Here is a 25,210-nt window from a genome sequence, read left to right on the forward strand (position 1 = left end):
AGCGCCGCAGTGGCAGGGTAACTGGAGGAGAGGCCGGGCGGCCAGCTAGTAGAGAGGTAGTGGCGCGTCTTGAAGTCACGCTGGCCGAGTAGAAGGAATAGCGGGCCAAGCGTAGGAAAGGGGAGCCCGGGTTTGGATTTGTCAAACTTGAGTCACTTCTCTTCCCTCCCCTACCTGTCCAGTCTCTTTTTAACAAAATAAGGCATGGAAGTTCCGTAGGTAAGTTCTCTCAGGTCCTCCACCAGCACTAGAGTTGTTGAAGGAAGGAGTCTCCCAGGCATAAGTCCCATAATCTGATCTCATCCTTTACCTCTCCTGCCTCATTTCTCCATCATCCCCGTACTTATGCTCCTCACTACTGAGAAATTTGAAACCCCTCAGCTATCTTGGACTTTGTACAACTCATAGCTTTGCTCAAGCTGGACCTCGAACCTGAAAAACCAAAAATCCTCCTCATTTGTCAAGGCCATCCTCATTGCTTCTTGCATAAAGCCTTTCCCACTGTCCCCAATCAGAATTCATTATCCCTTCCTCTTTGCTCCCACAGCATTATTTTAATCTTTATTACAGATTGCTTTTTGCTTTGCATTTTCGTTAGTAATTACAAAGGTCTTTTTAAACCGTAAATGCCTTGAGAGGGCATGGACCCTGTCTTAACCCTGTAGTTCCAGGACCTTGCACATGGGAGATGCTCAATAAGTATTAAAGTGAATGCTGGGGTTCAAGTGGCATTGATAGTACACAGGCAAAATCTCATTCATTCATGGTCCGCTAAATCATGGCCTCTGCTCTGGAATAGTTAGGCCTAATTAAGACAAGGAAAGGCAACCCACCCTACTAGGAAATGGAACCTCTAGGCAGGCCCATGTAATATACACACACATACCCTCTGCCTACGAGAAAGAACAGTTTGGGAGCTGATTCTCCAGCAGATGAGAGTTAGTGCTAAATTAACCAGAGCAGAAGTAGGCATACCGGTCATTTCTGGGACCTAAACCCTTCTCTGCTAGATTCAAGGCATGGCTCCCCTGAGCCAGGCAACAAGTCTGCCATCTCTTCTGGCTCAGAGGAGCCTCCTTCCTCATCCCCAGGGTCTTCAGGCAGTGGGCAGAGGCAGTGGAGAGGCTGGGGGATGCAGGGACACAGGTTTTGGATGGGGAAAGGAAGTCTGTACACTTGAGCAGCCTTCTCCCTGGGCTTCTGAGGCATTCGAGCCTCTTGCGCAGTGAAAAGAGATGGTAGCCCTTGACCTAGGCCTCGCTCAAGCTGTGTGCCTGCAAAAGAGAAGTTTGTCAGGCCATTGCCCATCCCAGGGAGGGATGGCTTCCTGGCCACTCCCCAGTCTGCTGGGGCCTGGCCTCAACTTACCAGGAATCGTGTTCTCTAGTAGGAAGCCTGAGAGTCCAGCCAGGAAGATGGGCTGTGTCAGCAGTGAGTGCAGTAATACATCCAAGGGGCTCCAGCCTATGAAGGGTTGGGGCCAGGCAGGAAGGGAACTCTGATCCTATATCCAAGCCCAGGAGTCTTGCCCTCCCAGACCTAAACCTAAGTCTTGGACTAAGGACAGATCTTTCTGAATTGTCATTTCATCCCTCTCACCCTTTGTCTGTCTACTCTCCACTTTCCAAATCCAGGCCTTTCTCACAGGATTCTTGCTCAACACCCTATGTTTTGATCATCCACACACCCTCCATATACGCTTTGACTATTCCAGGTTCCCTTTCTCTAGAAAGCTTAGTATTTAAGCCCCAACCTCATCTCCCAGTTTTTACCCTCTATGCTCTATCCTGGGTTTTTCAACCTCAGTCCTACTAACATCTTAGACCAGATAATTCTTGGTTGGGGGTGGTGGTACAGGGGGGATGTTCTGTACAGTGTAGGATGTTTAGCAGCATCTTTCTATGCACTGAACCCTAGTAACAACTCCCTCTTCCTCCATGTATAACAGCCAAAAATGTCTCCAGACATTGCCAAATGTCCCCATGGGGGCAAAATCACCCAGTTGAGAACTGGGTGGGACAAATTAAGCAATTTACTGCTCTCAGGACATATCCTAAGACTTCCCACTTCTGTGTCTTTGTATAAATGATGGTTCCTTCATCAGGAATGACCTTCTCACCAAAGATGTTTAAAACTTACCATCCTTCAAGACCAGCTCTGTTACTGGATCACCTCAAACAGAAGCTATCTCTCTTGCCACTGAGCACCATAGGTCTTCATCTGAACCTTTCTTGTTATTTTCCTACACATCTCATCTCTTTTACTATGCTGTAATAAAGGGAGGCACCTTTGTATCCCAAATGGCTAGCATAGTGCTCAATAAATATCCATTAAACAAATGAATGAAGTATTTACACCAAAGCCCAGAGAAGGCTGTGGGGCCAGGAGTCCGGGGAGCCTGAGCCTCAACTCCTTGCTTTCCTGCTACTGAGCAACTCCTCTTCCCTTCCACCTACCTGTGCTGAATAGGACTGGGGCTTCCCGAAACCATCTTGGCAGCAGCAAGGCCATGAAGATAGAGAAGCCCACAATGAAGATATTTCGCCCAGAGTCTATGTCAGCCAGGTAGAAGCTGGAGAATCCAGCAGACAAAACCACAGCCTGGGTCACCCCCAGCACCCCACCTGTCTCATACAGAAGAAATCAAGGGGGTCAGGAGGAATCAAGGGGGCTCACATAGTGTGGAGTATTGCAGGGCAAGCAGGTTGTAATGGGGAAAAAATAAAACCCAAGAGACTGATTTTTTTTTTTTTTTTTTTTAGAACAAGTCTCACTCTGTCACCCAGGCTGGAGTACAATGGTGCAATCTCGGCTCACTGCAACCTCCGCCTCCTACTCCTGGATTCAAGCAATTTCTCCTGCCTCAGCCTCCTGAGTAGCTGAGATTACAGGCATGAGCCAGCATGCCTGGCTAATTTTTGTATTTTTATTAGAGACAGGGTTTTGTCATGTTGACCAGGCTGATCTCGAACTCCTGACCTCAAGTGATCTGCCTGCCTGGGCCTCCCAAAGTGCTGGGATACAGGTGTGAGCCACCATGCCCGGTCTGAGGTTTTCTGATTCTTCAGGAAGCCCAGAAGCCCAATCAAGAGACCAAGATGTTAGGCTGAGAAATTGAGACTGACACATGCCCATATCCATCCATTCATCCATCTATCCATCCATCCATTCATCCAGGAAAGCTATTTAGAAAGAAAAGGTGCCATCCTAAAGAACTGATCGGGCCACACTGGGGAGTACCAGTTCAATACCAGCCCTGTTGATACATCCACTCACCAAACACAGGCAGCGGGATGGTGGTGAGGAGCTGAGCCAACCTTGGGGAGAGTCCAAGCCCCATGCAGAGTAGCCCCACTAAGTGAGCCACTTGCTGAGATCCAGCCTGCGTGAAGAAAAGACACTGGAAAACACAACCACTTCCTCGGACTGTCCCAGGTCTTTGCCTTACTGGTTCCTTCTCATCATTTGGATTCCAGCTCAAATGTTACTCTTCCAAGAAGCCTCCCTGGCCAGTCTTAATGTGCCTCCTTTCCATCCCGCTATCCTGATTTTTTTATATAACACTTACTGCCTTCTGAAATTTTCTTTTTTTTTTTTTTTTTTTTTTTTTTTGAGACGGAGTCTTGCTCTGTCGCCCAGGCTGGAGTGCAGTGGCCGGATCTCAGCTCACTGCAAGCTCTGCCTCCCGGGTTTATGCCATTCTCCTGCCTCAGCCTCCCGAGTAGCTGGGACTACAGGCGCCCACCACCTCGCCCAGCTAATTTTTTGTATTTTTTAGTAGAGACGGGGTTTCACCGTGTTAGCCAGGATGGTCTCGATTTCCTGACCTCGTGATCCGCCTGTCTTGGCCTCCCAAAGTGCTGGGATTACAGGCTTGAGCCACCGCGCCTGGCTGCCTTCTGAAATTTTCTTCACTTTTTAAAAATTTTTTTATTTTTTGAGATGGAGTCTTGCTCTGTTGCCCAGGCTGGAGTACAGTGGTGTGGTCTTGGCTCACAGCAACCTCTGCCTCCCATGCTCAAGCGATTCTCCTGCCTCAGCCTCCCGAGTAGCTGGGATTATAGGTGCACGCCACCACACCCAGCTATTTTTAGTAGAGACAGGGTTTTACCATGTTGGCCAGGCTGGTCTTGAATTCCTAGCCTCAAGTGATCCGCCTGCCTTAGCCTCCCCACATGCTAGAATTACAACATGAGCCACCATGCCTGGCCCACTTTTTTTTTTTTTTTTTTTGAGATGGAGTCTCGTTCTGTTGCCCAGGCTGGAGTGCAGTGGCCAGATCTCAGCTCACTGCAAGCTCCGCCTCCCGGGTTCACGCCATTCTCCTGCCTCAGCCTCCCAAGTAGCTGGGACTACAGGCGCCCACCACCTCGCCTGGCTAGTTTTTTGTATTTTTTAGTAGAGACGGGGTTTCACGGTGTTAGCCGTCGATCTCCTGACCTCGTGATCTGCCTGTCTCGGCCTCCCAAAGTGCTGGGATTACAGGCTTGAGCCACTGCGCCTGGCCCTGACCCACTTTTTTTTTTTTGAGACGAGTCTCGCTCTGTAGCCCAGGCTGGAGCGCAGTGGCCGGATCTCAGCTCACTGCAAGCTCCGCCTCCCAGGTTCACGCCATTCTCCTGCCTCAGCCTCCCGTGTAGCTGGGAGTACAGGCGCCCGCCACCTCGCCCGGCTAGTTTTTTGTATTTTTTTAGTAGAGACGGGGTTTCATCGTGTTAGCCAGCATGGTCTCGATCTTCTGACCTCGTGATCCGCTCGTCTCAGCCTCCCAAAGTGCTGGGATTACAGGCTTGAGCCACTGCGCCGGGCCACTTTTTTAAAAAGATACTTTTTTTCCTTCAACTGTCTGCGTCTCCCTCTATGAAGTCCCCAAGAGAGCAGAACTTTATGTGACTGGTTCTTTGCCCCAGCCTTGGTACTGTGCCTCATGCACAGGAGTTCCATGGTGATTCGTTCACTTCCCCACTCTCTTAGCTCAAAGTCTAATCTTAGGCACCTCCCCAAGTGAGACAGTTGATGTGAGGTGCTGGGCGCACCTGGCAATCAATCGGTATAAGTTCCCTTCCTTCTCCTTCCCCTCTAGCTCCACCCCACCCCACCCCCATCCCAGGTCCACATACCTGGATAAGACCCACTTTGCCCACGTTGGGGAAGCTGGATGCAGTGCCCATCGGGCTTCCCAGCAGTCCGGCCAGCACACTGCCCAGCCCCTCCAGGCTCAGCCCTCGACTGCAGGCATGTGGAGGTGGGGGAGGCAAATGCAGCAGCCGGCCGCACAGGGCATAGCAGCCCAGGGAACTGGTGGAGGCTGCCAAGGCCATGGAGATGCCTGCAGCCAGAGCTCTGGGCGTCAGCAAAGGCCAATTCCACTCACCTGGGGAGGGAAAAGGAGCCACTTTGGGGCCAGACTCAAGTCAGGAGTACCCCCTGCCTCCAACAGCCTGTGCCACAAGAATCCTAGATGCCTCAATGTCTTTGAAGATAATGTCTTGGGACAAAACTACTGAACTCTAAGGAGAAAGACCCATCCCTTTACCATGGTCTACAAGGTCCTCTTTGGTCTGGCCTTCCCTCTCTCTGCAGCCTCATCTCCCAGCACACTCTGCCTCACTTCCTTCACTCCTACCACACTGGCCTTGTTGTAGGCCTTTGTACATGCTGTGCTCCCAGCCACCACAGGACCTTTGCATATGCATATCCTGTAACTAGAATGCTCTTCCCTCCTGCCTTTGTCTAGTTAGCTCCTACTCATGTCTTCCATCTCAAATCAGTGGCCACATCCTAAAGAATATCTTTACTTAGGCCGGGCGTGGTGACTTATGCCTGCAACCCCAGCACTTTGGGAGGCTGAGGCGGGCGGATCACCTGAAGTCAGGAGTTTGTGACCAGCCTGGCCAACATGGTGAAACCCCATCTCTACTAAAAATACAAAATTAGCCAGGCATGGTGGTGCATGCCTGTAATCCCAGCCACTTGGGAAGTAGAAGCAGGAGAATCACTTGAACCTGGAAAGTAGAGGTTGCGGTGAACCAAGATCACACCATTGCACTCCAGCCTGGGTGACAAGAGTGAAACTCTATCTCAAAAAAAAAAAAAAAAAAAAAAAAAAAAAAAAAAAGTATATCTTTACTGACCTCCCGGATAAATTCAAATTCCCTATTATAAGTTTTTTGGTTTATTTGTTTTAAGACAGGTCCTTGCTCTGTTCCCCAGGCTGAAGTGCAGTGGTGCAATCATAGCTCACTGCAGCCTCAATCTCCTGTGCTCAAGCGATCCTCCCACCTCAGCCTCCCAAGTAGCTGGGACTAAAGGTGTGTGCCACTGTATCAGGCTTTTTTTTTTTTTTTTACTTTTAATAGAGACAAGGTCTCACTATGTTGCCCAGGCTGGTCTCTAACTCCTGAGCTCAAGCAATCATCCCACCTCAGCCTCCCACAGTGCTGGAATTTCAGGTGTGAGCCATGGTGCCTGGCATTTTATTTTATTTTATTTTTATAAACAAGGTCTCAGTCTGTCGCCTGGGCTAAAATGCAGTGGTGTGATCATAGCACACTGTAGCCTCCAACTCCTGGGCTCAAGGGATCCTCCTGCCTCAGTCTCCTGAGTAGCTAGGCCTACAAGCATGTACCAGTAGGCCCAGATAATTTTTTTATGTTTTGTAGAGATGGAGTCTTGCTTTGTTACCCAGGCTGCTCTCGAAATCCTTGCCTCAAGCAGTCTTCCTGATTCTGCCTCCCAAAATACTGGGATTATAGGTGTGAGCCACTGTGCCTGGCCTTCATTATAAGCTCTTAGGACACAATGTATCTCCCTTTGGTTACAGTTCCCACAGTGGCAATTTTATATTTCTTTGGGTGACTCTTTAGTATCTATGTTCCCCAATAGACTGTAAGCTCCCTGAAGGTAAGTGCTGTGTCTGTCATGGTCGTCACTATGTCCCCTACCATGTGCCTAGCACATAATCAGCACTCAACAGATCCTTATTAAATTAATGAAAAACCAGCCTGGACAACATGGTGAAATCCCATCTCTACAAAACAACACAAAAACTAGCCGGGCATAGTGGTGCACATCTGTAATCCCAGCTACCTGTGGGGCTGAGGCACAAGGATAACCTGAGCCAAGGAGGTTGAGGCTGCAGTGAGCCATGTTTGCACCAATGCTCTCAGCCTGGGTGACACAGCAAGACCCTGTCTAAATAAATAAATAAATAAATAAATAAATAAATAAATAAATAGAAGAATGGGCAAATTTCACATACGACGCCTCAAAAGCAATCTTTATGCATAGGTTGCCAAGTCAAATGCCCATAGGGGCTGGTAATATAAATGTGTTCATTGGGTAAGGAGTATTGGTAGTGAGTATCAGGGGTTACAGAAACAATAGATGTCTGTCTCCTAACACTGACCCAAAAAAAACACCTGCAGTGGGATGGGGCACAGTGGCTCATGCCTGTAATCCCAGCACTTAATCAAGCAGATCACTTGAGCCCAGGAGTCTGAGACCAGCCTGGGCAACATGTTGAAACCCTGTCTCTACAAAAAAACAAACAAAAGTCGGCATGGTGACACACACCTGTAGTCCCAGCTACTCTGGAGGTTTATATGGGAGGATCACCTGAGCCTGGGAGGTTGAGGCTGCAGTGAGCCATGATCACGACATGCACTCTAGCCTGTGTGACAGGGTGAGACCCTGTCTCAAACAAACAACAACAACAACAACAAAACACCTGCAGTGAGGGGCTAGCATTGTCTGTCTCTCAGACTGGTAATTTCTCTCTCCTGTATGTTTTGAAAAAACACAGCATTTAACTCAGACATAAAATCCATTAAGTTCTTTGAATTCAAATAAATAGATACCTTTATTTGAACAAGAGAATGGAGGACTAGGAGAAAACCTACCTGGGTGAGGCAGCCAAATCCATGGTGCCTTGGTGGGGGCAGACAGTTCCTGGGGGATAACACTGAACCCCAAAAAGGCAGAAACGATCCACACACAGGCCACTGGGATCAGCACCTGAGCGGCGAGACTGAGGAAATAACTCCTCCCCCAGAACCTTCTGAGCCACCCTTGGAGGGTTAGACAGAAGCCAAAAGGTAGGGGATGGAGTGAGCACTCCAGGCCAGCCCTTCTGACCTCTACTGCCCTGCCCAGACCCACACATACCGAGAGGAGCCGGAAGGCAGGGAGAGGAGTGTGAGTTGATGAAGCTGAAGCTCGCCTCCAGGGGCACACATGAAACTGGCTGGAGCCCAGGTGCTGAGAACAGACCACCATGAGCAGGATAACCCTAAGAGAGAGAAGGTTTTAGGAGCAAGAGGCATTGGGTATCCTGAGGCATGGGAAATGAGGTGGGGGTAGGCAGAATACCATAAAAGTGGGGGGTGGTCCCAGAGAAGGAAACTCCCTTGGAAGGAATAGGAAGTCACCTTAGGGGACAGCAGAAAACAGTGTGAAAGTCAAGGAGACCAGAAGAATCAAGGGAAAGTCTTGGATTCCAAATATAAAATATGTCCCTATTCCAGTCGCTGCTGAATCTGGTAGGACCAGCAGCTCTGCCCTCCCCTTGTCCTCCCATACACCCCCACTGGGCACCATCCCATGCCTCTCAGGACTCACGTACAGCAAGGCCAACCCCCAGTGAGCGGAGCAGAACTGGGCTACCTCCCTGTGGGCAGAAAGCCCTGCCACAACCAGGCTGGGAGCCAGCACCAGGGGCCCACAGTGGGGAAACACGCGGCCAGGACTCCCCAACAGCCCCATCGTGCCCTGCAGCAGTCCAGATACCACCACTGCCCCGGACACCTGGTAGAAGAGAGGAGAGGTTGGAGAGAAAACATTCTGTTCAATCAAACTGGCCTCAGCCTGGTCTTCCTAATTCTAGATATGGGTTCCTCCCCCAACTCCTTTCCAGGAGCATCTCAGTCTCTGCATAATGGAAAGAAGAGCTCCCCGAAGCCTGGCACCACCCTTATCCCTTCTCACCTCTAGACACCCACCTCCTGGAGAGAAGTGTTCCAGTGCCGCAGGCCATGGCAGCTAGGTCCCCTACACAGGTGCATCATGAGGGAGGCTAGGAAAAGTTTGGGGCATGGAGAAAAGAAAGATGAATGGGATGGAGACCCATTGCTCTACAGTAACACTCCTGGCACAGGTCCAAGCCCCCTACAGTGCCTCACAGTCTTACCACTGCCCAATCTCAATCCTGCACCCACCTACACCTGCACGCTCAGATGAGAACCCAGCCCCACCATTACCCATTGCCCTTGTTCTGTGCTCACAGTTTCCAGGTGTCTGGATGGCCAGAGGTAGCTTCTGGCTGGTCAGCACCAGAGCAGAGATAAGGAACTCTAAGGATGGAGCCTGGACAAGAGGCAGCCTGTAGGAACAGCAGCCCCAGCAGGTCTGGAAATATGTGGCAGCCAACAAGGCTCCCCCAAACCTCTCCCACCCTTCAGGACTCTGCCCCCTCTCTCCAGGGAGGTTCCTCTCACCTGCTGCCCATCCAAGTTTGCAGGATGGTAGACACACCACATGAAAAGAAGCTGGAGGCCAGGAGCTGAGAAGGGGAGTAAGAGAGTCCTCCTGGGGAGAGACTGCAAAGCAGGAGCAGGTGGGAGACACAGAGCAGAGAAGCCATGACCAAGACATGCTGCAGGTGGAGGAATGGGGAGGGCAGTCTTCAGAGAAGTGGAAATACCTGCAATACTTCCAGAGGCTTTCACATCTACACCTACTTCCCCACACACACCATCAGGCAGCACCAACTCCTGCACCTCTGCCTCCTACCTGCAGAGCCAGAAGACAGCTGAGGCCCCAGGGCAGAGATCCATACAGAGGGTCCCAAGAGTGGGTGGAGGGATTCTGGGGAGCAGGTGGAGGCAGGGGAGCCAGGGCATCCTGGGAGCCCACTGATTGGAGTTGGTTGGGATTGAGGGGTGATCGGCTCATGCTGCCCTGCCTTTCGCTTTGTCTTGGCTGCCTGGGACCAGAGTTAAGTAGAAAGTAAGAGGTCAGAGTTTGGGTGAAGCCTGGGGTGGGGAGAAGGTGGGGAGAGGGTGGGAGTGTCAATGAAGCGGAGCAAAGGTATAAGGAATTTGGGGCAGGGCACCGCCTTTTCACCTTTGCCCAGCTGTTGTGCAAATTCCATCAGCCATTAACTGGGGAGCTGAGTTCTGGGGCCCTCCTCCGAGAATCTTCTTCCAGATTTCCTGTCCCTAGACCAGGCTGTAGAAAGTAGGATAGGAGGGGTAGGGAGGAGAGGAGCTCTTCAAAATAATCTGGGGAAATTTTGCAGACTTTATTCCCTTCCATTTAAAACCATCACTATTTGATCCACAGTCCTCACCCCTTGCAGTACCAAGGCCCCTGGACTACTTCAAAATGAAACTTGTGGGGTGAGTGTGGTGGCTCATGCCTGTAATCCCAACACTTTGGGAGGCCACACTGGGTGTATCACTTGAGGTCAGGAGTTCAAGACCAGCCTGGCAACATGGTAAAACCATCTCTACTAAAAATACAAAACTTAGCTGGATGTGGTGGCACATGCCTGTAATCCCACCTACTCGGGAGGCTGAGGCACGAGAATTGCTCAAACCCAGAAGGCAGAGGTCACAGTGAGCTGAGACCGCACCACTGCACTCCGGCCTGGGTGACAGAGGGAGACTGTGTCAATAAAAAAAGAAAACAAGAAACTTGTGGATAATATATCCTACATCACATGTGACAACCACAACTACCTGAAACGTGCTCACTGTAAAGAATAAAATTTATAGTAACATGTATTTCATTATGTGAAGGCTTAAGCACAACTAAACCAGAAGACAATGAAGTACAATGAAGTAGTCCAATCCCACACCCTATGAGAATCGCTGTGGTTGCAACAGCTGCAATGCCAGCTGATATTGGTGCTTTATTGGTGACTCTGATGTTGTAACCCGATTTTCCAAAATGCAAACAAACTCTTGGTTAAAAGGTGCCAAGCAAAACAAAGTCATTTTAATTTACAAGGGAATGAATTCCTAGCAAACTGAGTGTTTTCAGAATGCTACAAACACTATTTCACGTTTACATGTGCAAAGATTGTTCTAGGCTCAGATAAATAGGGTTTTCATATACATAAAGCTAGTCATTCAAAAGTTGTCTTGGGAATTCTTCACAGCAAGGGAGGTCCGAGCATTTCAGGATGTCTAGCGTCCCGCCCAGGTTGAGGAAATGCCAGTAGCATTCCCTCGAATCCTTTTGACAATGAAAAAATGGCCCATAAATCTCCAAAATACTCCCTAGGGGGCAGAACCACCTCTTCCAAGAAGGATCCTCAGCAGTCCCAAATACCCTCAGCCAAGCTGCCCAGATTGTTTTCCTTCTTCCAGTGATGACCCAGCCTTGGAGTTCTTCAAGTTCTTGGAATTGTTAGGCACCATGTGACCATCACCATGTGTCAGACCAGTTAGGAGGTCAGGAGAGAGAAGCGTCCTGGTGGCTTGCCTTCAGGAGCTCACAAGGCTCTGCTGGATACAAGGCCTGGCCCCTCTCCACGATTTGTGCTTCGGGATCCACAAGGAGAGTGCTCACCCAGAAAGTGACAGACGGCCAACTCAGGCACAGGACAGTCACCCTGTGTGTCCCATGGCACCCCAAGTTGAGCAGTACTAAGGGCCCAGGGTCCTAGGAGCAGGAACAAAGTTGGAAATGGGAGGTTACGCCTATCAAACGATAGGAAAGTCCTAAGATGAGGCTGAGAAGAGAGTTTGTGAGATACAGGATCAGGGAGCAGGGAGGCTTGGATGGCAGATACAGGGAGGAAAGATCTTCAAGGGCTGCCGCAGAAGGAAAAGTCCAGGCCATGCAACTGAAACTGTTTATTGAAACCTCAGTTCTACAAAAGCGTGAAAAACCCTGATACAAAGCAGTGGCCAGAGAGGCCTGGGAAGAGAACACCCGGGAGAGGAACCAGAAGAGAAGGGAACCTAGGAGCAGGACACTAGAAGACTGGATGACAAAAGGTCAGGGTTGAAGGTCCCAGCAGTCCTTGGCTCCATTAGACTAAAGCTAAGGAATGGGAGTGAAAAGGTTCCCTGCCTCACCCAGCAGCTCCCACCTGACCCCATCAGTCCCTGGCTCTTCTGCTTCAGGGACATCACACGGGCCCATGCCAACATATCCTTTCTCCTCTCACCCCACTTCCCTTATCTCCCACCTATACCCTTCCATCCTAGAGAACTCAAAAGTAAAAGTCTAGAAAATCCCAGGTAGGCAGAGAGGGGCTTCTCCTGTGTCCATCTGGGACATGTCCCTGGTCACCAAGCAGAAGTTCTCCCTGGCACCATCACTGTCCTGGCCAAGCAGCCAGCCACTAAGATCTAGGAGTGACCTTCAGTCCTTCTGCCCCACCACCCCGTAAGCTCCCACCCAGGAGGACAGGGGACCTGCCAAGGACCCAGAGAGGCAGACAGGTTCTAAATCAAGCTTTGCTCCTCCAGGCTCTCAGAAACTCCCAAACCCTCTTAATGCATTCCTCGCAGCCCTACCTAGCCTGGGAAAATGAAAGACTTGAGGCGAGCCAGCTCCATGACACCGAAAAGGGAACATCGCTGAGGCTGAGGAAGTGACGGGGGCACCGGGCTCCAAGGCCAGTGGGGAGCCAGGCCATAGGTATGGTACCAGGGGCTGGACAGCACAGTGGGGACCGTATGGTTGGGGTGGTGGCAGGCATGGCAGGTTGGGGAGTCTCTCTGGAGCTTCTGACAAAGGTGGCAGTTATGAAGAAGAGTGGGAGGGGCAGGGGGGTCTGGGGGAGGCAATGGTGGAGGAGTCAGTGAGGCCAGAAGACTGCCCCAGAGTGACCGCAGCCCTGTGCTGCCTTTCAGGCAGCTGGAGACATTAGCGGGAGGCGGCAGGCACTGTGGCACAGAAGCTATGCAGGGCGCCAGGAGGCAATGGGAGGTCAGTCCAAGGTCAGGCGGCCCAGGTGCAGGGGTGCAGGACAGCCCCAAGGACTGATGTATTATGGCCACCGATGCCACAGCCAGGGCCACACTGCTCACATATGCCACAGCTAACAGGCAGGACAGCTGCAGGAGAGGAGGTAAAAAAGGATTCTGTCTTTAACACATTCACCCCTTGTCTCTAGAAACTTGTGTTCCAGCTGGAGGTCTCTATAGCCATTTATACCCCACTCTGCCCATCTATTCCCAACCCCATATCCTGGGCCTTTCAGCAATCACTTCACACCATCCCACCCTACACACCGGCTTGCTCAAGCTCCCTATCCTTCCGAGCCCCTCCTCACCTTTACCAGCCGCTGGCAGAGGGAGCCCAGGGCCAACTGCCAGGTTGGCTGCTCCAGCAGTACACACAGGTCTGTGTAGGTATACCAGCCTCGCCGCTGTCCCTGCTGCTCAGCCACACTGGGGGAAGTGGAGAATGACAAGAGTATGCAACTGTCCTACAGCCAGCCTAGTGGCATCCTCATACCACTCAGGACTCACCAGGAAACACTGGGAAGCTTGTTAAATCCAGATTCCTAGGCTATATGCTGATCAGAAACTAAGGGTGAGACCAAGACCTATATCTTATTTTTATTTATTTATTTTGTTAAGACAGGATCTTGCTGTCTTCCAGGCTGGAGTGCAGTAGTGCAATCATAGCTCACTGCAGACTTGACGTCCTGGACTCAAGTGATCCTCTCATCTCAGCCTCCTGAGTAGCTGGGATTATGGGTGTATACCACTACAACTGGCTAATATTTTTTTCTGGTAGGGTCAGGCGTCTTGCTATATTGCCCAGCCTGATCTCGAACTCCTGGACTCAAGCAATCCTCCTGCCTCGCCCTCCCAGAGTGCTAGGATTACAGACCTAACTACCATACCCACCCAAGACATGTATTTTAAATAAGCTGCTTCTCACCTTCCCCAGGGTGATGAAGAAGAGGACAGACAGGTCTGAGAACCACTATCTTGGCAATTTTCTTTCTTGTCTCCTCCCTCCCCCAGTTACAGAGACTCATCTCTAGCTCCTATGGCTGAGGCCTCAGTCCCCAAATCCCTCGAGCCCTTCTTCCCAACTTCGAGAACCTACCAGCTCTCCAACCAGCTCAGCACCTCAAAAATCTCCCGAGGGTCAGTGTAGAGATGCCAATCCTGTGAGTAAGGAGAGAGGACATCAAACCAGACTTGGATGAACCACAGTCATTTAATAATAAGAGCCATAGCAAGAACTACAACCGCCACTATGGCTAATGCGTATTTGGCACTTACCATGTGCCAGATACTGTCTCAAAAGCTTTTACACATTAATTCATTGAATCACCACCTGCCTGGTTTCACATTATACCCTCCACTAAGAGGGGAGAAAATGACTCTGAGAATGGTCCGTGCCCACAAGGAGCTAAACATCTAGGGGGAGAGAAAGTATGGACACGAATACTCAGAACCCAATAGGATAAACTCTGACTCAGAGTGTACCCTGTGGGGCCCTGGAGGAATAGAGGTGAGGAAATGTTCCGCTCCTGGTCTCACTGCTCTAGGAATCTCCAAAACCTGTGGTTAGTACTGAAGAGATAAGAAAGGAAGACACTAACACAAAAGCACAAGAAGACAGAAAGAGGAATGATAAACCAACAGAAGACTGAGAGAGAACAAAGGACTAAAGGATGATTAAAGACGGGTCAGGGAAACTGAGCGAGAGAGAGAACAGCTACTCACCATGGCACTCAGGAAGCCCCTCTCCAAGGCATTGAGAGTGGGCACGGCCACACCCCCAGCAGCTCCCCATTCATCATTGAAGACCTCCTCCTCCTCCCCTTCATCATAGAGGTACTTACTGGCCACCATCTGCAGAGGAACCAGAAGTGGTGGAACAGAATTCACAGCAGGCTCCTGGCTCTCTAGGGAGACGGGGAGGGGGTATCTTACCATGGAGATCAGGAACAAGTCAGAGGATGACACGTGCTGCAGGTAGTCTGGGTTTCGGTGGCGGAGCCGTTCAATGTACACCAGAGCCAGCATCATAGCACATGGGGAGATACATGCCTCCCTGGGTGGTAGAAAGGATCACTAATTAAACCCAAGGGTCCTTCAGTTCTTGCAAGTCTTATGATGCTTGCTCCTGTCTTTACCTCTTATCTTTGGGGAAAAAAAACTATTCTTGGCTGGGCACAGTAGCTCATGCCTATAATCCCAGCAATTTGGAAAACCAAGGTGGGTGGATCATTTGAGGCCAGGAGTTCGACACCAGCCTGGCCAACATGGTGAAACCCCATCTCTACTAAAAATACAAAAATTAGCCAAGGGCGGTGGCATGTGCCTGTAGTAGCTACTGGGGAGGTTGTGGCACAAGAATCACTGGAACCCAGGAGGTAGAGGTTGCGGTAAGCCAAGGTTGTGCTGCTGCACTCCAGCCTGGGTGACAGAGCGAGACTATCTCAAAAAAAGAGAAAAGAAAAGAAAGAAAAAACGATTCCCCTTTCTCTAGGGCCCAAACACTCTCATCCTATCCTCAATTCCAGGCTCACCGGGACACATGAGCTACGTATTTCTTCTGGAGTCGGCGAATAGGGCTGGGGGCTGCCTTCTGGAGCAGTTCCACAGCAATGTCTGCAAGGGACAGAAGGAAGGCCGAGTGAGCAAACAAGCACCCATCCACAACACACCAGTCCCCACTGCTAGCAGAAGAGCCAGATCTGTATTTTCTGAGGCCTTGGGGACAGGACCATAGTAACAAAATAGAGATCAAATTCTCCCACACTGAGACAAAAAGCCCATTCCAAGTTTGAATTTCAGCTCATTCTAACAGGAAAGCTTATTGCTGTCACGTGAAACTATCCAGATTTGTCTACCGCTGCTGTTCATCTGTGGCATAAACATGCCTTGTTTATTTGGGAAACGTATGATGGATATCCTTGGAAAATTAAGTTTTCAATACATAAATCAAGAGTGATTTATATAGACATATGTGGCAGCAATGTTTTTTATTCATTTGGACTAATAAGAATGAGAAATGCAAACTGCCCTCTTGAACCAAGTACCAACAAGCTAGCAATGAAGAGACAGTGCAGCCACGGGGCAAACCTCGAGTCATTTTAGTGGCTGATGACAACCCCATTTTCATGCTTCTCACTTGTCCAGTCACAAAACACTGCCTAACCTGCCACCGGGCTGGAGAGCTCCTCCAGGCTGCAGTCGGCTTCCCAGTCCCAGCCATAGTAGAGCCTCCTTCGGATCCGGGCACTCAGCTTCTGGTGTCCTGGGAGGAACTGAAACAGGGCAGGGGCAGTGGAGGGTGAAGGGCAGGGAAAGGTATGATGCAGCTCCTGGCTCTGGGCTGGAAGGCGGTGCGGGGGACAGTCCGGCCTCGCTTGCCAGGGGGCCCGTGCCTCACCCAGACCGGCGTTCTGTCAATCGTTTGCCAATGGCAGCCTGGTCCACAGAGGGAGGAATACCCTCACCCCCATCGAGGGCTCCCTGGAAGAAGTTCTCCGAGAAGGGCCCTCGTGTGGCCACCCCTACCCCCATTCCTATACTCCGCGACTCTCCCTCCGGGCCCAAGCGGCCGCGGCCTCGAGGAGGCACTGCTCGAGCAGCTGCCGCCCAATCCCGGCACAGCAGTCAGGAGAGCTCGCGGCGCCGCTTGGGCCCGGAGGGGCGCGCCGAGAGGCTGGGGAAGGGGCGGGCCGCCCACTCACCGTGAAGTCCTGGAAGCCGGCGAGGGAGAAGGTGCCTTCTTCGTCCAGCAGGAGCCCGGTCAGGTCCATCGCACCGCCAGTCGCCGCCCTGCGAAGGTGAACGGAAGGAAACGAGTTGTAGGGGGCTTGCGGAGCTGTCCTTGCCCGCCTGTCCACCTGCCCGCCTGCCTCCCCGGGCTGGCCGCCGCCCTCGCCCTCGCAGCTCCCTCCCCGGACAGCGGAAGGCGGGGCCCGGGCTGGCGGGCGCCTCTTCCTGTTCCGCCCCGGGCTTGGCGCGGAGCGAGGCCCTAGGCCAGGGAAGCGAGGCGTCGAGCAGCCGGGCTGCGCTCACCTCGCGGAGCAAAAGAGACCCGGCTGCGAGGCGCGTATTCCGCCTGTGCCGCGTCCGCCCGGCGTTTACAAGCCGCTGGGGTGCCGCCCGCAAGTCAGCGCCTGGCACTTTCTGCCTCCAGTCTAGCCCAGCCTCCCGCGCCGACCCGCGGGCAGGAGCCGGACTCGAACTCCTGGTCTCACCGAACGTGACCAAGTCCCAGAGCTGAGCCCCAGGCGCCCCTGAGAAATGGGGACACTTCCTAGGGGAGCACGCCGCACTGAGGATGAACAAGCCAGTAGGACCTTTCCGTAGCAATGGAGAAGTTAATGTGAATAAAAGGAAACGCACAACAGGAAGCTGTTCCTAGTTGCTTTTTAGAAGGAGAGATTATACACACTTAGCAATGCATATGAAAAGCGTCTGAAAGGATACACGACATTTAGCAGTGGGTGAACTATGAAAAGGAAGAGAAACTCAGGGTTTTTTGTTTTGTAGTGTAATTTGAACTTTTAAACCTAAGGCTACTGCGGAAATTGTGATCTTAAGCGAATGTAAGGCCTCAAAAACGTGTCAACACGTCCACCCAAAAGTAAACTGCACCCACCCAAGGTTTTGTTTTTAACCCATCTCCCGCCTCCGATCTCATGATTGAGTAGGCCGAGGTGGGAAGGAGCTCCGGTATGTGGAAGTGGGAACGTTTAAGTAGATAGGAAATCAACAACTTTTCTGAGTTGATGAAGCTGTTTTCGAGTCTGTCGAGTCACGCGCTGGTGTGTTTGTTTGCCCACTGAGGGGAGGGAACTGGGAGGGCCAGTGCGATGAGGGTTGAGTAATGGGACGGCCACCGCCCTTCCCGAGCAGAAGCAGATCCTACTGGGGATACTGGGAGTCTGGAAGCCCACTTCCTGCTCCACACCGTGGATACCGGGGCAGCACCACACTCCCTAGCCGCCCTGCCCACTGTGGGATAAGAAAACGGGCTCGACTGCCCGGACCGGGACCCGGACTTGGACCCCGGGTGACTTCGGCGACCAGAAAACGAACCTGTGCATGCGAAGGGTCAGCGGCCGCCGACGAGTCAGCGGCAGCTGCCAGCGCGCACGCGCGGGCCGCCCTATCCGGGCGGTTAGGCCGCGTCACGTGACGGGCTCAGCGCTCCGCCGTCACGTGACGCCCGTCCGCAGCCTCTGCTGTCCTCCGCGGCGCCCCCTTCCGCCTGACGCGCCCCCGGCGGCGGCCGCGCAGCCCTGGCTCCTCGCGGGCTCGGGCGGCGGCTGCGGCGGGGCTATGGCGAGCGGCGGTGGCGGGGGTAACACCGGCGCGGGTGCGGGGCCGGGGATGGGCCTGAGCCTCGGCCTGGGTCTGGGTCTGAGCCTAGGCATGAGTGAGGCCACCAGCGAGGCAGAGGAGGAGGCAGCCACGGCCGAGGCGGTGGGACGCCTGGCCACGACGCTGTGGCTGCGGCTCCGCGGCTGGGAGGCGGTGCTGGCGGCGGCGCAGCGGTTGCTGGTGTGGGAGAAGCCGCTGCACAGCCTGGTCACGGCTGCCGCGCTCAACGGCCTCTTCTGGTAACGGCCGCGGAGGAGGGGGCGGGGCCGGGATGAGCGGGAGAGCTTGGGAGGGAGGGGTCGAGAGCACCATTCCCCTTTCTGGGTTATCACTTGGCCTGGGGGGCATGACCCGTACCCAGTGTTTGCAGGCTGACATCCCCTTAGATTTCTTCCGTCTCTGAGTCGTGAGTCGCGAGTCGCGAGTCAGGCCTGGAGGTGCCATTCCCCCATCAGTAGGCGCCTTTCCACCTTCTGAGATGGATGCATGAGTCTCTGTCACCCACTCACTGCTGAGGTGCCTGTCTCTCCCTAAGGTTGCTGTCTTCCTCGTCCCTCCGGCCCTTTTTCCTACTCAGCGTCTCACTTTTGGCCTATTTTCTGCTGGATCTCTGGCAGCCTCGCTTTCTCCCTGACGTGTCAGGTGAGTGTTTCTTCATTCGGTAAGCACCCATTGGGCACTTGCTTGGTGCCTGATTCCGCTGGGTGGAGTTAAATGGTGAGGGGAACGTACAGCAGGCCACCTGCCTCCCAGGCATAGCCCACTTCCTTTTTGTAGGGAATTCCCTAAAATGAAAATTGCCCCTTTCCCAAATTAATGCTACTGTAGGTGCAGTGGTTAAGATGGTGAAGTCTGCAGCCATATTGCCTGGGTTCCATTCCCTGCTCTGCCACCTACCATGTCTGTGACCTTGTAAAAGTAGCCCAATTTCTGTTTGCCTCAATTTCCTTATCTGTAAAACGCGGATGATAGATTTTACTTCATAGAGAGGTGAGAAGAGGATTAATGAGTTAATACACATCCTATGCTTATGATAGTGCTTTACATGTAAGCTGTATAAATAGAATGTCAGTGTTGTTTTTCTTGTTATCCATATAATTTGCTTAATAGGTGACAGGCTTTGTGTGAGTTGCTTGGGAGATAAACATGAGTAAAATGTAGTTCTCATGTTGGAGAAGATTAATGTCTAAAGAAGGAGACAGAGGCAAACAAAAACATGTAACAGCTCCCCCATTGGTATCTGAAGAAAGTGCTCTGGGGCTGCAGAGGAGGGACAGCTATTTCTGCCTTGGGAAGTGTCTCCCAGGGCCCCTACCACTCAATAATTTGCCCCTCTCCGCTCTCTTTAGCATCATCCCCAGAGGAGCCACACTCTGACAGGTGAGTAGAGGCCACCTCTTGAAGACAAATGCCCACATCCTGTCCTGCTTGCCGGTGCCGGTGTCACCAAGGAGCAGGGCAGTGCCCCAGCATTGTGAATGAACTGGTAACAAGCCATGGGTTTTTCATGGTCCTAGGCACCTGTGTAGGTGGTTTTGTGCCTGCTTCTTTTGGGGCAGAGGGTTGGTTCCTCCTGGCTTTGCTTCCTAAGACCAGGACAGCCTCCTTTTGGGAGGTGGGGTTGTTTGCTTTTTTAGACTAAAATATCATTGGCATACTCAGAGGGATTTAAGTGTTTAGGAATCTGGTATCTGAGGCCTCCAGGGGTTATGTCATGTCTCCCCAGTGAGGGTGCGGGGTCAGGCGCCCGGCCGCACCTGCTGAGTGTGCCCGAGTTGTGCAGATACCTGGCTGAGAGCTGGCTCACCTTCCAGATTCACCTGCAGGAGCTGCTGCAGTACAAGAGGCAGAATCCAGCTCAGGTAACCTCCCCTACATCATATAACAGTTCACTACACTGAAGGGGTATAGAGGTGGCGGGGAATGGGAGCAGAGCGATGTAAATTCCCGGGTTGAAGACCCTGAAAGAAGAGGCCTGGGCGCCTTTTTGAGGCAACATTCACAGCTAGTCCCTGGTGCAGGAGGCAGTCTCACCTCAGGAAATAAGCTTCTGATAGCCTGACGCTTTTCTCCTGCCAAGGCAGACAAGTGTGAATTATAGGTGGTGGGTACTATCTATTGGCAGCTTCCTGAATTGGTGGTCTTGAGCATCCTCTTAAGCAAACTGGACCACCCCATTCCTCGAGGACATACCTATCCTACCTGCTGAGCAGTAGTTTTTTACCCAGCTGAGCGGGGCGCATATCTCAGCGTGTTGTTCTTAGACTTGTGCTCTTCTCTGCAGTTCTGTGTTCGAGTCTGCTCTGGCTGTGCTGTGTTGGCTGTGCTGGGACACTATGTTCCAGGGATTATGATTTCCTACATTGTCTGTGAGTAGGGTCTGTCCCTGCCCTATTTAAAGCCCTCTCCTTTCTTCTTTCCTTGGACTGACCCAGAGGAAAGACTATGGTCTCTCTGCTCAGTTTCTGATTTGTAGAGATCTCCAGGGATGCTTTAGTATTAGTAACTGTGGAAGACTTAACCTGGGGAGGAGGGCAGTGGATGTGGCAAGAAGAGGTTGGCACAGACTTGGGAAAGGACCTTGCCTGCCTTCAGCACTTCAGTTTAGGGACCAGGTGAATGGGGGCTCTTAGGAAATTGACGTAGGGAACTCTTAGTTGACATTCTTAACCCATAGTGTTGAGTATCCTGCTGTGGCCCCTGGTGGTTTATCATGAGCTGATCCAGAGGATGTACACTCGCCTGGAGCCCCTGCTCATGCAGCTGGACTACAGCATGAAGGCAGAAGCCAATGCCCTGCATCACAAACACGACAAGAGGAGTAAGGGGCTGCCCTAATCCAGGAGGGTGAAAGAGCGGGCGGGCCTTGGCTTGGGGCTCATGCGATGCCCTGGAATTGAGATCTTCTCCAGTTCTTTAACTGTATTTGTCTCCCCTCCCATCATTCATGCTTGGTCACTGCTCTACTACTCTTGCTTTTCTAGAGCGGCAAGGGAAGAATGCACCCCCAGGAGGTGATGAGCCACTGGCAGAGACAGAGAGTGAAAGCGAGGCAGAGCTGGCTGGCTTCTCCCCAGTGGTGAGGTCCAGGGAAGACGGGGTGTCAAACAGAAAGCCAGAGGAAAAATATTTCTGCTTTGGAGCTGCCACCTCCAAAGGATGTGGAAGCCAGAGGTTTTGGGAGAGGGGATGCTCCTGATAAATTGGTTCTCTTAGCCCCTTACATGTCGTGTTCATCCTGGTTCTCCTGCCAGGTGGATGTGAAGAAAACAGCATTGGCCTTGGCCATTACAGACTCAGAGCTGTCAGATGAAGAGGCTTCTATCTTGGAGAGTGGTGGCTTCTCCGTATCCCGGGCCACAACTCCGCAGCTGACTGATGTCTCTGAGGGTACGGGGAGCCCTTTGTTGCCCTGCTGCACCCCCCACAATCTTTGTGTTATCTACCATGGGTACTTGCTGTGCTCTTTGGCCCACTGACTCTAATTCTACTCAGCTCCAAAAAGACCTTAACACCTAGGGCTTGGCCCAGCTTTCCATGTCTTGAATTCTCATCCTTAAACTCATTGGCTGTTGTGGCTAATCAGAGCAGCAGCAGGCCCATCCCTAATTCTTTGTTCTCTGCACAGATTTGGACCAGCAGAGCCTGCCAAGTGAACCAGAGGAGACCCTAAGCCGGGACCTAGGGGAGGGAGAGGAGGCAGAGCTGGCCCCTCCCGAAGACCTACTGGGCCGTCCTCAAGCCTTGTCAAGGCAAGCCCTGGACTCAGAGGAAGAGGAAGAAGATGTGGCAGCTAAGGAAACCTTGCTTCGGCTCTCATCCCCCCTCCACTTTGTGAACACGCACTTCAATGGGGCAGGGTCCCCACCAGATGGAGTGAAATGCTCCCCTGGAGGACCAGTGGAGACACTGAGCCCCGAGACAGTGAGTGGTGGCCTCACTGCTCTGCCCAGCACCCTGTCACCTCCCCTTTGCCTTGCTGGAAGTGACCCGGCCCCCTCCCCTTCCATTCTCCCACCTATTCCCCAGGACTCACCCCAGCCCCTGCCTGCCCCTGAGGAAGAAGAGGCACTCACCACTGAGGACTTTGAGTTGCTGGATCAGGGGGAGCTGGAGCAGCTGAATGCAGAGCTGGGCTTGGAGCCAGAGACACCCCCAAAACCCCCTGATGCTCCACCCTTGGGGCCCGACACCCATTCTCTGGTACAGTCAGACCAAGAAGCTCAGGCCGTGGCAGAGCCGTGAGCCACTGGGGAAGGAGCTGCAGGCACAGTAGGGCTTCCTGGCTAGGAGTGTTGCTGTTTCCTCCTTTGCCTACCACTCTGGGGAGGGGCAGTGCGTGGGGAAGCTGGCTGTCAGATGGTAGCCATTCCACCCTCTGCCTGCCTGCCTGCTTGCTGTCCTGGGGGCATGGTGCAGTACCTGTGCCTAGGATTGGTTTTAAATTTGTAAATAATTTTCCATTTGGGTTAGTGGATGTGAACAGGGCTAGGGAAGTCCTTCCCACAGCCTGTGCTTGCCTCCCTGCCTCATCTCTATTCTCATTCCACTATGCCCCAAGCCCTGGTGGTCTGGCCCTTTCTTTTTCCTCCTATCCTCAGGGACCTGTGCTGCTGTGCCCTCATGTCCCACTTGGTTGTTTAGTTAAGGCACTTTATAATTTTTCTCTCGTGTTCCTTTCTGCTTTATTTCCCTGCTGTGTCCTGTCCTTAGCAGCTCAACCCCATCCTTTGCCAGCTCCTCCTATCCCATGGGCACTGGCCAAGCTTTAGGGAGGCTCCTGGTCTGGGAAGTAAAAAGTAAACCTGGGGCAGTGGGTCAGGCCAGTAGTTACACTGTTAAGTCACTGTAGTCTGTGTAACCTTCACTGCATCCTTGCCCCATTCAGCCCGGCCTTTCATGATGCAGGAGAGCAGGGATCCCACAGTACATGTGCCAGCACTGGAGTTGGTGAGCATGCGCTGTGTCTTGAGATGAGGAGCTTCCTTACTGCTCCTCTGGGTGATCCAAGTGTAGTGGGACCCCCTACTAGGGTCAGGAAGTGGACAGTAACATCTGTGCAGGTGTTGACTTGAAAAATAAAGTGTTGATTGGCTAGAACTGCTGCCTCCCTGACTGTGAGCTGCCTTCCACACCCTGCACTGCACTGCGTTCTCTCCTCACCCTTACCTGCTTCACCCTAGTCTGTTCTGGCTGTTTATTACCTTGTTGCAAAACACGGCAGAAGCAAGGATTACCTTGACAACCCTAGCTTCTCCTTAGCCATCTTCCCTGACAGTGTGATCTGTTTAGTGAGATTTAGCATGTGTGAATAAAGTGTATGCAGGAGGAAGTTGCCTTGTCTTCCCAATCAGTAGAAATTTGGGACCATAACAATTATGTTTGGCCGGGTGCGGTGGCTCAAGCCTGTAATCCCAGCACTTTGGGAGGCCGAGACGGGCGGATCATGAGGTCAGGAGATCGAGACCATCCTGGCTAACGTGGTGAAACCCCGTCTCTACTAAAAAATACAAAAAACTAGCCGGGCGAGGTGGCGGGCGCCTGTAGTCCCAGCTACTTGGGAGGCTGAGGCAGGAGAATGGCGTAAACCCGGGAGGCGGAGGTTGCAGTGAGCTGAGATCCGGCCACTGCACTCCAGCCTGGGCGACAGAGCGAGACTCCGTCTCAAAAAAAAAAAAAAAAAATGTCTTCACCCATCTACGTGCTAACAACTCAGCCCAGATTTGTCTATGCTGGGGAAGCCAAACAAGCAATAGAGGACCTTTACAATTAGAAATGAGTTGGAGCCAAGGAACACTGAAGAAATAGTATCTTAACAGTCACTGAGTCCATTGTATGTGCTTGGCTCTGCTCTGAGTGATTTATAGGTATTAAGATTTTTGCTCACAGCTCAGATATGTACTATTACTAACTTCATTTTATAGACAGGTTGTTTCCTGAAGGCCACAGATACCAGTAAATTGTGGAGCCAGAACCCAAACCCAAGCAGTTTTGGCTTCAGCAAATGCATCAAACAGCGCCTGTCTATTAATAGGGCACAGGTAGGAAGATGCACAAGGATGTGGGAACTATAGAGAACCAATCTGATAACCTTGGCTTAACAGAGTGGACATGGCAAGCCTTCCTCTGCACAGAACTGAGCAGATGGCCTCCTTTATGAGTTCATGTCCTCCGCCTTCAGCTGGAGGTACCATATGGCAATGCTACCTGTCTTTCTGCTGGAGGTACCATATGGTAATGTTACCTGTCTTTCTGAGGTTGACTTTTATGCCATGTCTTTCCTAAGTGTGTAAGAATTTTTCTGTTTGCTTCACATTTGACTGAGAATCATTCCAGGGTTTGACTGAGCCCCTGTCCTGTGTCACTGAAGGAACTTGAACTTTTCCATCATTTAGAGATTTCAGAGGGGAATGGGAAAACAGTTCTAATCAATAAGCAAGCAATTCAAGAAAAAGAATTAACCAATCAGGCAATGGCTGCCACATGTCCTATCTTTAATCCATTTTCTTATTAAGGTTGGACATTGACAATAGAACCAGAAGCTTGTAGCTGGATCAAAATATTCTCCAGAGGCCTGGAGTTTGATGAAGTTCTATTCTTTTTTGTTTGTTTGTGTTTTGAGATGGAGTCTTGTTCTGTGGCCAGGCTAGAGTACAATGGCGCAATCTTGGCTCACTGCAACCTCCGCCTCCCAGGTTCAAAAAATTCTGCCTCAGCCAGCCAAGTAGCTGGGATTACAGGTGCGTGCCACGATGCCTGGCTATTTTTTGTATTTTTAGTAGAGGCAGGGTTTCAATATGTTGGCCAGGCTGGTCTCGAACTCCTGACCTCAGGTGATTCACCCACCTCGGCCTCCCAAAGTGCTGGGATTACAGGTGTGAACC

At 51.8% G+C, this 25,210-nt stretch overlaps 3 protein-coding genes across 7 annotated transcripts; 1 reads left to right on the plus strand and 2 right to left on the minus strand.

The window, feature by feature from the left end:
- Window positions 1-35: 35 nt before the first annotated feature.
- Window positions 36-11,462, minus strand: SLC23A3 (solute carrier family 23 member 3). Of its 3 annotated transcripts, none has more exons than XM_038001501.2 (12): window positions 9,790-11,462; window positions 9,495-9,652; window positions 9,282-9,379; window positions 9,000-9,073; window positions 8,624-8,805; window positions 8,167-8,290; window positions 7,902-8,016; window positions 5,121-5,374; window positions 3,277-3,382; window positions 2,457-2,624; window positions 1,369-1,464; window positions 36-1,274 (listed from the first exon to the last, which is right to left on the minus strand). In XM_038001501.2, the coding sequence occupies exons 1-12, from the start codon at window positions 9,949-9,951 to the stop codon at window positions 979-981; spliced, it is 1,833 nt and encodes a 610-aa protein (XP_037857429.1). In that variant the 5' UTR covers window positions 9,952-11,462; the 3' UTR covers window positions 36-978. The 3 variants fall into 3 exon arrangements, with proteins under 3 accessions (XP_037857429.1, XP_037857430.1, XP_037857431.1); XM_038001502.2 differs by having other exon boundaries at window positions 9,258-9,379; XM_038001503.2 differs by lacking the exon at window positions 5,121-5,374 and having other exon boundaries at window positions 7,902-7,950; window positions 8,167-8,259.
- A 384-nt stretch (window positions 11,463-11,846) lies between these two features.
- Window positions 11,847-18,142, minus strand: CNPPD1 (cyclin Pas1/PHO80 domain containing 1). 2 transcript variants are annotated; one of them, XM_007966340.3, is made up of 9 exons: window positions 18,042-18,142; window positions 16,685-16,772; window positions 16,147-16,255; window positions 15,515-15,596; window positions 14,916-15,036; window positions 14,706-14,834; window positions 14,080-14,141; window positions 13,292-13,409; window positions 11,847-13,073 (listed from the first exon to the last, which is right to left on the minus strand). In XM_007966340.3, the coding sequence occupies exons 1-9, from the start codon at window positions 18,047-18,049 to the stop codon at window positions 12,531-12,533; spliced, it is 1,260 nt and encodes a 419-aa protein (XP_007964531.1). In that variant the 5' UTR covers window positions 18,050-18,142; the 3' UTR covers window positions 11,847-12,530. The 2 variants fall into 2 exon arrangements, with proteins under 2 accessions (XP_007964531.1, XP_037857433.1); XM_038001505.2 differs by lacking the exon at window positions 18,042-18,142 and adding an exon at window positions 17,016-17,984.
- A 23-nt stretch (window positions 18,143-18,165) lies between these two features.
- RETREG2 (reticulophagy regulator family member 2) lies at window positions 18,166-23,426 on the plus strand. Of its 2 annotated transcripts, XM_007966337.3 has the most exons (10): window positions 18,166-18,565; window positions 18,862-18,968; window positions 19,676-19,706; window positions 20,053-20,188; window positions 20,611-20,695; window positions 21,004-21,147; window positions 21,311-21,405; window positions 21,581-21,716; window positions 21,955-22,250; window positions 22,356-23,426. In XM_007966337.3, the coding sequence occupies exons 1-10, from the start codon at window positions 18,285-18,287 to the stop codon at window positions 22,569-22,571; spliced, it is 1,527 nt and encodes a 508-aa protein (XP_007964528.2). In that variant the 5' UTR covers window positions 18,166-18,284; the 3' UTR covers window positions 22,572-23,426. The 2 variants fall into 2 exon arrangements, with proteins under 2 accessions (XP_007964528.2, XP_007964527.2); XM_007966336.3 differs by having other exon boundaries at window positions 18,169-18,565; window positions 21,955-23,426.
- Window positions 23,427-25,210: the final 1,784 nt, after the last annotated feature.

The sequence above is a fragment of the Chlorocebus sabaeus genome, chromosome 10, assembly GCF_047675955.1.
Source record: "Chlorocebus sabaeus isolate Y175 chromosome 10, mChlSab1.0.hap1, whole genome shotgun sequence".
Classification (NCBI taxonomy): Eukaryota; Metazoa; Chordata; class Mammalia; order Primates; family Cercopithecidae; genus Chlorocebus; species Chlorocebus sabaeus.